Here is a 16,235-nt window from a genome sequence, read left to right on the forward strand (position 1 = left end):
ATGATATGTACGTCTGCTGAACATAATTGTTTTTTCTTTTGCTTGAGAATTATATCAAGCCTGTTATATTTCACACCAAAGAAATAAAAACTAAATTAAGATTGTATGGGGGTCGTATACAATCGTAAAAATTATATTATTTTTACAGTTTCAAAATGTTATCTCACTAAATGTTATTCATGATAGATTATGAACACACTCAATAAACGTATAAACCAGTAGTCGTTTTCCGGGTCTTTGCTTGTGCTGTTCTGTAGAAATGATAAAATATTTTCGCTTACCTATTTCTACCGGTAAGAATATCGCTTTGCAACGTCTAACCGCGTTTGAATGTTAGGAGAGTTGATATGACAGTGCAATTATGAGCATCCAGCATTGTCAGGGATCCATATCCCATAATTCATATCATTTGTTTCGCCTTTGTTTTGACGAATGGCTACATACGAGGTGTTCCACGTTATAAGAATGGACCAATAAAAAAGAAGCATTATTGCTTATTGCTAGTAATACATATACATATATAATCCCTTTGATGAATACTAAGTCTAGTTAATTTACACATGGTCTCCCTTGGATATAGTCAAGTCCTAATGAATTCGCCACTTTGAGCTAACTGATCTGAATATATTCTCATCCTATCAACCTTCACTCGGACCTTGCTGGCATATACCATTAGCGTAAGTGGGTACATCATCATAAATTCATCATCTATCACTTCAGCCATCATATAAAAAATACTATTCATCTTTGTACGGTCTTCGTGCATAATTTATGCTCGTTTCCATACCAACTACACAAAAAAGTCCAGTAATAGCCATTTTGTACTTAAATTTATTCGAAATAATGTGAAATCGATATAACTTAACTATGTAACTTTCAGACCACTTAAGAATATCCGGAAAAGTTGCATGTAACTTGTTCTTCTTAAGTGCTAAAGGTAGTTAACTTACTCTAAGTTGGTAAGCAATCAAAAGTTGCCAACTTGAAACTGTATTGTGAATTTTACTAGTTATCGTGTGGTGTTGGCCAAAGTTTAATAGATGTAACATTTTATTAATTATTAATATAATGGGTACAACTTATTTTTAAACTTTCGCGTTTAGTACACATTATTAATACAGTTAGAGAGGTAAATATTTTGATTTACCATAAAATTATTCCTGTTATATGAGTACTATTTCTGTATATTTAAAATATATTGTCAGGGGAAAAGGAGCACTAATTAAAGTAACTATTTTTAAGTCGATTTCCACCCGGTTTTCCCTGGAGATTGTCATGGTTAATTTCTGGTTATTTCATCATACTCATCTTTCATCGTTTACTGGTGCTGAGCTGGCATATAGTATTAGTGCAGGATCACTGCTTCTCCGTGTGACTATGTAATGTACATAACATTACATAGTCACCCAAAAAAAGTATATATTTGTTTTTTTTATATAACACAGGGGACAAATGAGCATGCGGCTCACCACCGCAACACCAGGGGAATTGCAAGCACATTGTCGGCCTTTTAAAAAGGAATAAACTCTTTTCTTGAAGATTTCAATACCGTATCGGTGCGGAAATACCATTGCTGGAAGGTGATTCCACAATGTGGTTGTGCGAGGCAAAAAGTTTCTAGAAAACCGCACTGTGGAAGACCGCCATTCATCCAAATGATCAGGATGGTATTTCAGTTTCAAACTGAAATACCATAATTTGACTATCTATTTATTATTTCAGATATTTATGATCTATCATAATAATATGTAAACACAATAGATACCTAATGGAATTTAATGAATAGAATAGAATAGAATAGAATAGAATAGAATAGAATTATTGCTAACTATGTGGGTACATTTTTTTTTGTGGGTGGTATAACAATGTCACTGTCACATCTTATTATCTTACTCTTTAGACTGAAACACAGTTTATATGGCAAGTTGCTTATTGTTTGAACCTCAGTACTCACATCTAGCATATAATAAATATAGTATTTTTTAAATGTACAATTAAATCCGTTTTCTTTCTCTCAGAAGGTATTCCTCTGACATTCAAACAATGTTATTCACAAACTATGCGTATCTGTGTAAACATAACATACTGTTGTCAGTTTGTATGTAATAACTTTGTTATTACTTAAGTTCCGCCAATAGGTAAGCCGTATTATATACGGGAAATGTGCACATACTTTCTGAAAGAATCACCAAACTAGAACTATATTATAAAATTTAAATATGCCAAGTTCTGTCTGTGAAAGTTTTGTTCGTTGTCACAAAGAGAACTTACAGTGAAATATTCAGAAAGTATTTTAACTAGGAAGCTGTAAAAGGCTTCCTCTCTGTGCCTCAAGTGACATCATTAATTATGAATCAGGAGATTATTTTTAGGTTCAGACAAAGATGCACTAACATCTGCTGTATACAATTAAAAGCAAGGAAGAAGAGCCATATATATCATCATATATCTGTTTGTCATACTTATGTCTTATGTCATTTTTTACTGCTTTTACGGGCAATAACAAAATTACTAAATACAAGTTTATTGTCATCTGTATGAGACAATACCTGGTGCGTTAAATAGAAAATTAATAAATATTACCCCACCGTCCACTTTATTTCAGTTGGCGAGTAAAACATACTTTATTGCGTATTGTTATGTTACAATGTTAAAACACACTCAAATATTTAAATTAATTTTAACTATTAAAGCCTACCATTTTGTTCATCATATTGTAGTATGTCTTAGGCAATATGTATATATATATATATCGAGAACCTATTTATCAAGAGTGAAACGGGTTTCTTACTAAACTAATGCTTCCATTTCTAACAATGTTAAATGTCATGTAACCTTCACGTCGTTTTTCTTCTGGAATCCATCGCAATTAATTCTTGGTAAATCGACTTTAACTTTAAACCTTTAATAATATACATAACGCCAACTAATTCCAAATAAAGTAGTAATATATTTTTTTAATCTAAATTGATTTTGGGGTTTTGGTTTTCAAATATGTCAACCCCATTACTACAAACTAATCGGAACAATTCTTAAAAATAATAGACAATCAAATAATTACCAAATGCGAGGGATCTATTTATTAAATTGCTTTTATCAGCGCACACAAACACAGAGCAAGTAGTAATAGTTGTATATTGGAATTAGTCAATTCATAAACAATTTTATAGAAACAATGTGGGGATCGAATCCGTGACCATAGGAAAATAAGATAGTTATATTGGTATGCTAAATCGCTAGACCGCCGAGGTTTTAATTACATCATACAATTTGCATATGCATCTAAAGTTTTATATCTTTCCAATAACACACAATATACTCAAAAATTATTGGAACCGGCCTGATGACTTCATTACAATTCCTGTCACGTTCTGAAAATGAATACGGAAGTTATGATCGGAATATTAACGATGTACTGGACTTCGATTCTGCAATCGGGCACTTAATTGTCAGCGAATTTAATATTAAAGAGGCATATAATATTTGGTGGACATATCAATAAACGCATTGTTAATTTGATGGTGCTTCCGTTTAATGGATGATAATAATAGTAATAACTAGCTATGACTACATCTGCATTACATTAACTTTATGTTTATATATATCGCCCAATTTATGTGTGTGTGTTATTCTGATGTACAAGCTATATTACTGTAAAGTTTCATCAAAATACGTTCAATAGTAATAGTAACAAACATCTATAGTAATATCCATCCATCTATCCATACTCAAAATTTATACGTTTATAATTTCAGTAAGAGGTAAGATATCTTAGAACAATTTACATAGCGCCATATAGTCCCAAGGTAAGCAGAGCTTGTTATTAGTTATTAGACACGTAATGACTGCATCTGCATTATACTTACTTGACATTTATCTTTATATTTCGCCCAATTTATATAATATTTTTTAGACTATAGTCTATAAGTCATTCTGATGTACAAGCTATATTACTGTAATTTTCATCAAAATACGTTCAAAAGTTTTTGCGTTAAAGAGTAAAAAACATCCATCCATCCATACTCACAAACATATGCGTTTATAATATTATTAAGAAGTAACATAAGTTAGAACAATTTCCACAGCGCCATCTAGTCCCAAGCTAAGCAGAGCTTGTCATAAATAGATATTTTTATATATATTTTTTTATTACATCAATATTATACATAGAAAATAATCAGACCGATACAAACAATAATACTCAATACAAATTATCGAACCGTGCGAGGAATCGAACCCGCGATCATAGGAAGTAAGGCGACGTTGTAAACCGTTGCATCACTGAGGACTACGATTGCTAATGACGCAATAGTATTAGGTTATATATACAAATATATTCTATGAATGTAGATAAAGAAATACCCTAGTGGTCCCTTAAAGAATCTAAAGTACGATTATATTTTTTTTTCTTAAAGTTAAAGCAATTCGACGATGACACCGTCCGATATCTATGTTAGATAGATTGATAATATGTTTATGGTAGTAACTAATTGATTTTCAAGTAAAGTCTTAGATGCGTATAGTCTCTGTGTGTTCGTTTATTCTTCTATTCTGTGTCTATTTTAGGATTCTATCTTTAGATACCATCTGTTACGAAACTCGTGGACGCATGTGATTAACTTCTTAATTTACTTGCGGAGCTATGTTTTTATTTACTTACTAGCTGTACACGCGACTTCGTCTGCGTGGAAGTTAACTTTATTTTTCTAAAATAAAAGTAGCCTAAGTTACTGCTTATTACATCAGCTACCTGCCTATAAAAGTCCCGTCAAAATCGGTCCAGCCATTTCAGAGATTAGCCGAAACAAACAGACAGACAGACAAAAACTGTAAAAAATGTTATTTTGGTGTAATTAGTGTATTTATATTAATATGCATGTGGTAAAAAACGGTTATCTCAATATTAAAAACAGACACTCCAAATTTATTTATATGTATAGATTATAGCCCATTAATATAGTTGCTTAATAGTAGTTGTAATTTTTTACGTTTCAGATATAGAAATAGTGGGCATGGTAATATAAGTTTGGGCGTAATTTATCCAGAATTATGCCCAAAGTTTGTGAATTCATTTCTAGTCGATACCAAAAAGAAATTGTGGATCTTTTCTACTTGTATTTTTGACTCCCATAGAAAAAACACCGATACCAAATAAAAACTTAAGACAGTGGTAGGCTCGCCCTCTTTTTTTTAACTATCCTAATGCTGTTAGCCACAGCTGGTCTTTGCAGCTTCACCGAACGATAGGAGCCGAGTGTAGATGGCACTCCAAAGCCGCAGAAGGACTTGTGGAGCAGCTGAAAGCCAACTCCTGCCTGACGGACACGACTTTAAGGACTTACTCTAAGGACTCCGGTAGGGGTTCCAACCTTCGTAATTTCGATCCCCGTTTGAATTTGACAGGGAATCGATTGTTGGCCTCTGCCACATTATATAATATTAAAATATACCGAGCAAAATGTAGGCATGTCAAATATTGCGATCCCCATGACGTTGACAGTTGACAATGATTTCCGTCTAGGGTTCTGACCCTATCCGTGAAGGTGGGTTTAAAAATTATAGGAAAAAGCCGAGTGTTGCCATGTCTACATATTTATAATTACATTACTCTAACCATTTTTAGACAAGCGTGTAAAACCAGCATAAATAAGTAAATAAATAAATTTCTACAGCCCCCATTGTACGTAACCCGTTCTTTGAAAGGTACGCAGAATAGTTGGTCTTTGAGTAGGTATTTGTAGTGGTACTTCAAAGTGACCTAGTCCCAAGGTTACTACGAAGGTTTTACCTTTTGTTCAATTTTCGTTTATTTTTAGTCTCGTGTTTATTGAAATTGTAAATCTTGTAATGAAAATGATTATTTTTATACTGAAAATGATTACTGAATATATTATTTTTAATGAATTCTTAATAATATAATCAATGGTAATAACTTATGAAAATAAATAATAATAATAAATAACCCTGGACCATTAACACAGCGCCATCTGGTTCCATGGTAACCAGAGTTTGTGTTATGGGCACTGTACAAGTGATATAAATACTTCGATTTTTTTTGTAAACACATGTGTAATATACATAGAAAACACCCAGACCGATGCAAACAATCATACTCATGAATACAAATGTTTGTGCCGGGAATCGAACCGGCAACCATCGAAAGTAAACCGTCGTAAGGGCGTCAACAAATATATAACAAAGATCACAAATATCTAGGTTTAAATTAAGCAGAGATAGTACTATATAAACATATGTATATGTATTTTTTTATTGAAATTTATTTTTAAAATATTTTGCTTTATATTTATCTTTTTTTGACATTTCTCATTTATATTAGTGCACCGCCAATAATCTTTCTCTGCACCACTCATGGTTGACTGGTAGATAACGCCGCATGGTGTTAAGTCCGCCATATGTACACAAACATATTCGTGAATATAATTCGAATACGCTGGACAGTGGAAAGTGGAAATTAACCGTATGTGATGCGGTCACTAGTTCGTTAATAAAAATCTTAACTGCCTCTACTCATATATGTATTACTATTTTAGAGGATGCCTACGTCATAGTAACTTTATGCGCAAAGTCTCAGCCGATCGGTTTAAAATTGACCAAGTGTCATACAAACTTTCGTCCCCTATTTTATTCCCTTGCGGGTAAAACTAATTAAAATCCTTTCTTAGCGGATGCCTACCTCATAACATCTACCTGCATGCCAAGTTTCAGCCCGATCCGTCCAGTGGTTTGGACTGTGCGTTGATAGATCACTACGTCAGTCACCTTTGAGTTATATATATATTTAGATTTAGGACGATAAAGAATGTATATAGGTACTCACCGATGGTGCAGTAAGTAACTGTAACGCCTCACTCAGATTCTTAAGGGTCAATGTATTCTTCTCGCCATTCTCCTCATCAGGCCCAGGAAGGTGGACAGAGGACTGTCTCGACCGGAACTCCGGTTTTTTGCCCGCTGAGCCGGCACCGTTAGCGAACTGATGCTGTGAGGAGGCGCGGCGAAATGGACACGTCATTTTCAGGAACGCTTATATTCAAGTCATAATATGTACCACTAATTCACTTTAAACTATACACCCAGGCATATCTGTGGACAAAGAAAGATACGATTACGTTTATTTCAAATATTTAATATTAATTTGGATAAAATTTTATGTAAATGTTAATCTGTACATATAAATAAAATTGGAGTGTCTTGCTTTTTACTACATGCATATGAATATAAATACGATACATCATACACCAAAATAACATTTTTTCAATTTTTGTCTGTTATCTGTTTGTTCCGGCTAATATCTGAAATGGCTAGACCGATTTTTACGGGACTTTTATTGTGCAGCTTACTTATAAGCTGTGGAAACCGTTTACCATCAGATGGCCCGTATGCTTCTTTGCCACCATAGTAGAATAAAAATATATTCTGTATCGTAGTAATAAATATATAGGAATATATCTTTATATCGACTATTTAATGGGTAAGCCGAGAGAATCGAATACTATTTATTCTTTCACACACACAAATCTAGTTTCAATCGAGAAGTAATATTATAATGATATACCTATAATACAAAAAAAATTGGAAATTGTATAGTACATAATTTTATCAAAATAAATTAAAAATTATATCAATTTAAATTTATTTTCGTCATTCCGTCCCGGCTTCGCTCGGCTGCATTACAAATCTTTGAAATTCTTAGCTTTTTATATACTATGACACGTATATTAGTATATAGTATATATAGTAAATATTGTAAATATAAACTTACACTAGAATCACTCTATCTATTACTGAAAACTGCATTGAAATCCGTTGTGTAATTTAAATTTATTTTATACTATATGGTACGTGTGGATGCGGCTCGAATGCTCAGATGGTAGTTGTTGATAGCTTCAGCAGATTATAGGGTTGTTGAAATTATAGATTTTTCTTATAGTCTTGAATTTATTGGATAAATACTATTATAAATTACAAATTTGGTGGAGTGAACAAAAGTACGTTAGACCGATCGGTTGATTTTTTAAGTCAGTACGTTACGTTGCGTATTTAAATTGGATGGGTGTGCGCTCCAATCAGAACGCTCCTTTTGTGTTGCGTTTTGTTGCTGCTTGTACGCGACACTATATAAAGATTCAAGTTAGAAGTGCAATAATGGAATGTTTATACATCCAGTTTGATTTTTATTACATCGTTTATACATCTGCATAAAGACATCAAACGTGACGAAAAAATTGACAACCATTGACAATTAAACGATAATCTTATGTGTATGAGCAATAGATGACCATATAAATGCTATTTAATGGGATAATTGAATACTTAATAATGAAATAAAAATTAAGATCGGATCATGACACCTTATTATAAAAACGATCTTTTTTATGTAGATACAATGACGAATAAGCTGAGAGTCTTATTATTACAATTTCTTAAGGGTTGGCAACACGTACCTACGTGACACCCTTAGTGTTTCAGACGTCCATAGACTACGCTAACCATTTACCACAAGTTGGGCCGTATACTTGTTTACCACCGTCGTAGTGTAAAAAACATTTATCTCATAGTGGTAATCGAACCTAAGAACATGAACAGTATTATGAACATCACGTTGTCACCGTTTGACGGCCTCGATGGTCTAACATTTAGCACACCGGTTTACTACCGATGGTCGCGAGTTCGATTCCTCGTAGGGTACATACATTTTGTATACATTTTTTTAATTTGTCTGGGTGTTTTCTATATATTTACAAAAAAATGTATATATGATGATTATTCTGAAACATTCTTATTAATATTGTCACTAGTTTCCATTCCTGAAGACTTTGTTTCATTACCAAAATTTTACTACCACATCTCAATTTTTAAATTTCGATTTTAATGTTTAAATAATACACAATTTACAAAGCAAGTTACTTGGCAGCTGAATTATGCGAGACTGAAGTACCCACGCAGACGACTTCGTGCAAAGTCTGCTTCAGTAATATCTTAACCTGTTGTTTTACCGCTATATGCGTACTCATAACTATACCATACATTATGTACTCGTATACGCGATGACATATCCCATAAACATGCCAAATCCAAGAACAAAGCAATACCATAAATCTGAATAAAACTGTTTCGCGTATTACCACCTTTAAAAATAACGAAGAGAGATCGCGTAAGAAGTAAAGTCGGCAAAATTCGAGTCCGTCCCAAATACAGAGGGCTCCGAACAAATCTATGTAATTTAATCACAATGCACTGGATTTTTATTTAATGTTAGATATAGACACCTATATATATAATGTAAATAAAATGATATTAAAAAAAGAAATTCAGATGAGTTTCTTGCCAGTTCTGTATCTGTATACTGAACTAGACGGTGGAGAAAAAAGGATTAAAATAAAAAAAGTTGACGTTCAAAAGCGGCTAAAATATCCTACATGGATAAATGATTTTTGATTTTAATTTATCTAATCTAGATGTAATAAAAATGTGACTAATCACTGTCTGTACATGGAAAGTTTATCAACGATGGTACGTTGATAAACTTTGATTTCCTCTTATTAATTGTTTAACCAGTTGGTTATGTATTCAATATTTTTTCTTTTTGAATATTTAATTGAATTAGTGCTAATTGGTGGTTTGTATTCACACACTTAAACTTAAAAATGTAAAGTAATAATAAAATTATTTAAAAGAGCAACACGCAAGTTTCTTGCTCGTTCTTCTTGTGAAAATAATGAATGTTAAAGTGCTTTTTGAATAAATGATTTTCTATTCTCTTTCTATTCTATTCTATTGTTAGATATAAACACCTATATATATAATGTAAATAAAATGATATTAAAAAAAGAAATTCAGATGAGTTTCTTGCCAGTTCTGTATCTGTATACTGAACTAGACGGTGGAGAAAAAAGGATTAAACAAAAAAGGTTGATAACATTTTAACCGTATGTAACCGATGTATTTGGTTATCACTCACAACAGAGTTTGTTCTGTGTTATCACTAATGTATATTGATAAGCTCAATTTCAAATTTAGTGCATATTTTATGCCAATCTTTTTACGAACAAAAGTTGTAACCTATTATTATTGTTATTAACAGTACTAACCCGTAGAACTATTGGCTGTTTTTTATTCATTGGAATTTGAGATCAACTCAAAACTCGCATGTAATAAAATGATAACCAGAATAATGATTTCTACCTTCGAATAACAAAAAAATACACAGAGAATAGTGTACAATATTACATTATTTTCACGGCATTTATTTTGTTGTATATTGTATATATTATATATTGATAATTTACTGTACCTTTAATTTTTTTAATCTGAAATCGAACGCATTTTTTTATTTTTTCACGCGTAGGTATTACTCATATTAACGAATGGTTTAAACATAAAAAGTAACTGTAATTTGAAATCTATTTTCATAGGATTAAGGTAGTATTCATTCTATTATTATTGTGTTTATTTTTTTCAAATTTCAAAATTCGAACGCATGTACAGAAAATTAAATATACCAAAAACAGAGTACAACATATTAAAAATATAATAATATAACGCCAATTATTCTCAAAAATATGTTTATCTTTGGATATGTACGTTTAATTTTTAATATTTAACCAATGTTTTATATGTCAAAACTTAATATTAACTCACTTTAACATATTACAAATCCAGTCACATAACACTTGATAAACAACACTCAAACTATATTAAATATTCACTCACTTCCAGAAACTGTATTTCTAAAGTTATTACACAATTTACTGAACTAAATGTTTTTTAAACTCATCTCTAAGTCCGAAATAGTGCTATCGTTGCGGTATCTGTGCGTACACTGGGCGCGTTCGTGACTTTAAATGCATTTCATAACTGAGTTGTATTCATTCATACAGATATGCAATGAGGATATTAATTCTCGTTAGTTGAGTATTAAAGTGGACGTTTTTACAGTAAACAGAACATATAATTTTTTTTTTATGGTTGCGCTAGGCCTCGGTGGTCTAGTGGTTTAACACACCGCCTTATTTCCGATGGTCGTGGGTTCGATTTCTCGCACGGTACAAACATTTGTATTAAATACTATCGGTCTGGATATTTTTTATGTTGTAATATGTATGTATTTATGAAAAAGAAAAAACTGTGTATTTGTATCAGTTATCTAGTATCTATAACACAAGCTTTAGCTAGCTTAACTTGTTTCTAAATGGCGCTGTATGAATTGTCCTGAAATTATTATTATTATACTAATATTCTAAAAACCAACGTGTGTTTTTTTTAAGGGATTATAATGGAATCTGCTGTAATGATATACGCTGGTGGGGCACCAGTGGAGGATGATAAGATGAGTATGAGCTCAGGTCAGTTAACCCATCATGGTAAATATACCAGGAACTTAGGTTTAGGGAACCGAGTGAAGGTCAACCTGATGGGGTACATCACTAGCAATAGAGTTATTAATCCACATCACTAAGAGATCCCTTGCTCCCCTTTTATGTTTATTTGAAATGTTTTATTAGAGAAAATATATTATTCTCTTTCTACCCTAACACACAGGTTAGGGTGGAATAGATCCTGACCAGTAAAATCCCGAGATTTAGTCTTTTTTAAAATTAAACATAGTGTATATTCGGCCCTTATGATACAATCTATATTCAGGGTAAGTTTAATTAAGATCCGTTCAGCCTTTAAGTGAAAAGGTTACAAATAATGAGACGGAAAAGACAGTTACTAACATACTTTCGAATATACGATATTAGTAATTGATTTGCAAATATGCCATTTTCTAAGTTATTTGAAAGTAAAACTTCCGTGTACAGGAATTATCACAACTAAACGTATCTTTTCATAAGTGTAACCATACCAATATGAATATTGTATACTTTTGACAATAAAGCAATACAGATTTCGATATAAGAGACTAAAACGGTCCTGTCCTATGTCAATAACACAGTTCTGGTTTTGATTCACTTGAAATACTGTTTACTCTGGATGTAGACCTAAGTATAAATCAATAATTGTGGACTGCGATGAAGAATGGATTGTTAGTTGTGTAGATTATTTTCCCTATTGTTAGCAATTTTCTTTATCAGAACTACCTCTACGCGGTTCCCTTGGAAACTCTAGTAATAATTTTTTGGTGAATTATTACATTGTAATTTGGATTCTATTCTCCGCATGGTAATGGTCCTTCCTATTGGTAAATACGGGGTATAGAACCGAGACTACAGAAGTAACCAGAAACGCAAACTCCTCCTGGCATCTTCACAGGCTTCACGGAGCGACCTCACCATTCGAGGATTTGGGTGGCCACTACTACCTACTCCAGGATTACGTGAGCGGCCGTTTCTTCGGCTTCAAAGCAGTCCCGATAAAGAGGACAGCCTGTAGCATCTATTGTGTATAAGTGTTGGTTTAAAGAACAGTGATCGTTATTGCCCATATCATATTGGGTTATAGCGATTTCATCTTCATCCGATTCATATTCAGCTGAAAAAAACTGTAACTAATCAATAATAGCAGATCCAATGCAATTTAATCAATGAGTACCTATGATTATTTGTAGCGGTCTGCATATTTTCTATATATATTATGTATATGCATTTTTATACATATTATCTTTGTATTTGTATCAGTTCTCGACTAGAAGACGTCTGTCTGAATTGTCCTGACTTATTCTTATTATTATTATACAATGGAAGCTACTGGATAAAAATTTATTTATATTAAAAAGGCCTCGTCTAGCCAGCATCTGAAACGAATAAATGAGATGGCACCTCACTTAGCCTTATCTCCTAATGCCCATAACACAACAGAATCTGATTATAGCTGGAAGGGCTGATTGCGAATGGAAATAAGAAACAAAACAAATCGGGCCAATCGTGCCAAATCACATCGTACATAAACACTAAATACCTCACGTTTTACACGGAGCCTACGTATAGAAATATTTATTTTAGTGTTACCTACTCAAACAAGAAATTATTACACAGTCGAATTAACACGCGGTACGAACTACATGTGACTGTTTTATTTAAACAAAGTATATTTAACCAAATCCGTTGATGTGTGAATTGTTTGGACTTGTAATTTGTTGCGAAAGTGCGGAACTGACTTTGTTAACTGCTTTGTTACTGTATTTATAGACATACTAGCTATATATCTTACTGCAACTTCGCTTGCTCGAAGCTCGTTGTCTCTTAACTCCTTAGAAATTTCGAGAAATCTTTTCTTAGAGAATCAATCGTTTCCATTGGGGCTGTATATAACACTAGATGTTACGCGGTACTATGTCTACTTTGATAAAAGATAGTCTATGACTGTTCTTGTGAGACAATCTATTTTCACCTTAATTGTCATCAAACTTCCTTTAGCAAACACATAAACACACACACGTGCACACACATTTTCCAATTTATAATAATAGTATGGATTAACAGTTTCAAATGTATATCATCTATGAAGAATATGCAGTGACATGTTCATTAATTAGTTATAATATGTCAACTGTATCACACTTTTTTTTACTTAATTAAATTGATATTATTTTATTGATTTTTTTTTTATAATACACGTGATTCCACTCAATTGTTGTTATTTTAGAGGACTTCATACTATAATTGCATCTCTCAACAGAAACAGAGCAAAGGTACAAAAAATAAATTTTCTCCTGTATAAAAAGTTAGCTTAAAATGAAACCCAATAACCATAGCCATCAGGAAAATCAAAACATACGTACAACATCATGACGTTCTGTACACTTGATTCGAAGAAATAAATCTTTTCTTAAAACATTTTGGTTGAGACTCACTACGCAGTTGTAAGCTAGATTTAACTTCCATCCGGATCTCTGTCTGATTCATCGCTCAATGTGTCAATACTGTGTCGTGTTGAACAGGAACACACTATTGACAACGAACGTTTAAGCTAGGATCAATCGTAGTTATATCTATACTAGCTGTGCCCGCGACTTCGTCTACGTGGAATAGTGACAATGGATAGCATTTTCAATCATTTAGTCAAAACAAGCCAAAAGGTTTCATCGTTCTAGCTTCAAAAAATCATTCTCTATTATTATTTTGCCTCCTTAAGGGTAAAATTTTTAATAGCTTAAAAATAAATTTCAAGGTTCTAGCTTTAAAAATGACGATACTTCCATACAACCTTTCATCTCCCCTTTCAACCCTTTACAATCCTATTTTTGCATTAAGAAGTAGCCTATGTCAGTTTTCAGAGTCTAGACTATCTGTGTACCAAATTTCATTTAAATCGGTTTAGTAATTTTGCCGTGAAAATGCGACAGACAGACAGACACAGATACTCTCGAGCTTGTAATATTAGTAAGGATATATATTAAAAATGGAACTGGTCATTGTATCTACATGGAAGGTATATACGAAAAACAATTATTGGTTGACTTTATCAAAGTTATATGACCTAAAAAAACTTTTTAGATTATTTTTATATGTAATTGGAATATTAATACTCAATATTTATTCCATTCCATAATGTTTCAATTTCAGGTGTTTCTAATTAGTATATTCATATCAGCATGGACCCTGTTAGGATATGCACCAAACAAGCAAATGGTCCATCTGATGGTAAGTGGTAACCGTCGTCCATATACATGAACAGCTCCATGTAATGTGGACATCAGGGGGTCATGTGACGTGATATACATTTGCTTTTGATTGCCATTCTAGGGAACTAAGATTTCACTGATCTAGATCCTTCAAACAAAATACAGCTTACAAAGCAAGCTGCTTGGCGACTGAAATACGTATGACTTAGGAAGACTTTTTAAGAAGACCATCTCGATTATTTTATTCATCTGTCTCTAATCTCTGAAATAGACAAACCGATTTTTTTCTTCTTTGGTCGTACACTATTGACAGATAGGCGTGGCTTTCATGATTGTTGTTGTGAATAAAATACAAGTTCGACCAAGACTGAATTTATTATCAATGCACCCACATACATGATAAATCATTTATAAATATTACAACAATTGTAACTCTTCGTTATCTACCTTTGCGATAGAATTCCTCGCAAATTGTTCAACAATTAGCCGCTCCATACAATTTTAGTTTCGGCCTAGTATCTTATCTGTGGTTTCGTCTAATATGCCCTAAACACTCGAGAATTTGTATGTTTGTAATACTTTATTAAAAAAAATATATATTATGCATATAATTTTTTGGTCAATCGGAGAGATTCGGAGAGATCGTGTGTACTTTACACATGATCTACGATAATCTCTCCGATTCAAATACGGTTAATCTTAATTATGTTGTGGGAATCGTCACGAATCGGATTATAATCAAAAAGTCAAGTGTCTAAGATATCACAGACTCATCTATAGAAATTCGCAATACATATATAACTGGTATTGATTTTATTGACTATCAAATTTACGGGGATATGAGAAATATTTTATTGAGACCTACCCACATCAATCAGTCGCCCACGTCTAATCAATGGATCGTAAAAGCATTGGTACACTCTACATTGAGATGGGTTTGCTATATCGCTCCAGTTATAAATATCCGGTGACAGTTGCTAAGTGGAATATACCATATATAAACCTTCGTGGTCAACGAACTGTAAAGTATCTAAGTAAGTAAGTACTATCTGTGCCCTCAGTTTCATTCTCGTGAAATATATAGCCTATATGTTATTTTCTATATAGAAGGTATATTACTGCAAAGTTTCATTAAAATCCATTCAATAGTTTTTGCGTCAAAGGGCAATATACATCAACCCATCCGTCCACACACAAACATGCGCGTTATAATATTAGTAAAATTATTCGGCATTTGTTATCGGTATACAACAAAATAAAAATACGGTACTCAATCAGTTCAAAGAGCCATGAATCACTAAGCCATTATTCTGCGTAATTTAGATGTAATATTTAACTGTATATAATGTAAATGTATATAATTATGTAATGAATATGAATTTAAAGTTTTAATGCAAAATTTATATCGAAATGTGACTAATAAACGTGTTTTAGAAACGATTACTGGAGCTCGTTAACATAAAGTATTCAGAGTGCATATTGAAACGTGTAAATCTAAACGTGTTAATGAAAGTTCTGGTAATAGCGTTAGTACATTCTATATTGAGATGGCTTTGCTATATCGCTTCACTTGTAAATGTCCGGTTTCAGTTGTTATGTGGAATATACGGGATATAACGGTTCATTCCTGGTATAGAGATTATCGATA

The 16,235-nt window shown here is 32.6% G+C and overlaps 1 protein-coding gene across 1 annotated transcript in view; it reads right to left on the bottom strand.

Moving 5' to 3' along the window:
* Positions 1 to 7,033, bottom strand: part of LOC131850598 (head-specific guanylate cyclase) — an 84,678-nt gene extending 77,645 nt beyond the window's left edge. Inside the window, exon 1 of the mRNA XM_059200893.1 lies at positions 6,839 to 7,033. Within this exon, the coding sequence (XP_059056876.1) occupies positions 6,839 to 7,033 (195 nt within the window). The remainder of the gene's footprint in view (positions 1 to 6,838) is intronic.
* Positions 7,034 to 16,235: the final 9,202 nt, after the last annotated feature.

Source organism: Achroia grisella, unplaced genomic scaffold (assembly GCF_030625045.1).
Source record: "Achroia grisella isolate CSIRO2021 unplaced genomic scaffold, CSIRO_AGI_Agris_v1 utg777, whole genome shotgun sequence".
In the NCBI taxonomy this organism is placed as follows: domain Eukaryota; kingdom Metazoa; phylum Arthropoda; class Insecta; order Lepidoptera; family Pyralidae; genus Achroia; species Achroia grisella.